The following is a 713-nucleotide window of genomic DNA, read 5'->3' as shown; positions in this document are numbered from 1 at the left end:
CACACACACACACACACACACACACACACACTCTAGCCCATCTCATTCTGTAGGCGGAGAAGGAAGTACAACAATCTTGTGACTTGACCTCTTGATGGTTTCTTACCTAACCTTACCTATTGTATTTTATACATAGATAACATGTATGTCAGTTATGATATACTGAATTAAGCTATGTATGCACACACAAAGGCAACAGTGGAAGTCGGAGCTGAACACCTACAGAGTGGAGGCCGCCTGGAAGCTCGGTAAATGGGACCTGCTGGAAGATTATTTGAGTTCAGGTAATAAAACACACGGATGATCCTTGAAAGCTGCGACGTGTTAAACCGTTGTTGGCACTTTATGGCAGCAATAGATATCTCGTTAACACATTGAACGTTAATGACTAAGTTTTGCACTTTCATTGCGTCTTCAGACCGTCAGTCTAACACTTGGGGTGTGCGGCTTGGCCAGCTACTGCTGTCAGCTAAGAAGCAGGATGGCGAGACTTTCTATGAGAAGCTGAAGCTGGTGAGGAAGGAACAGGTCGTCCCACTGTCTGCAGCCAGTTATGAGTGTGGAACCTACCAGAGAGGATATGAGTACATCGTCAGGTCTGTGGGTGTCCGTGTTTTCTTGGAATCAGTTACGTTTTGCTTTTTTTCTGAGTTGATTCCTGGTTTTCCATAGCAATAACCTCTCTCTCTCTCTCTCTCTCTCTCTCTCTCTCT

At 44.9% G+C, this 713-nt stretch overlaps 1 protein-coding gene across 1 annotated transcript in view; it reads left to right on the top strand.

The window, feature by feature from the left end:
- atr (ATR checkpoint kinase) overlaps positions 1-713 on the top strand; it is a 25,946-nt gene that overhangs the window by 18,270 nt on the left and 6,963 nt on the right. The window contains exons 32-33 of the mRNA XM_032500215.1: positions 193-284; positions 419-596. Of these exons, the coding sequence (XP_032356106.1) occupies positions 193-284; positions 419-596 (270 nt within the window). The remainder of the gene's footprint in view (positions 1-192; positions 285-418; positions 597-713) is intronic.

The sequence above is a fragment of the Etheostoma spectabile genome, chromosome 20 (assembly GCF_008692095.1).
Source record: "Etheostoma spectabile isolate EspeVRDwgs_2016 chromosome 20, UIUC_Espe_1.0, whole genome shotgun sequence".
Taxonomy (NCBI): Eukaryota; Metazoa; Chordata; class Actinopteri; order Perciformes; family Percidae; genus Etheostoma; species Etheostoma spectabile.
This window is presented reverse-complemented; position numbering and strand designations above follow the sequence as displayed.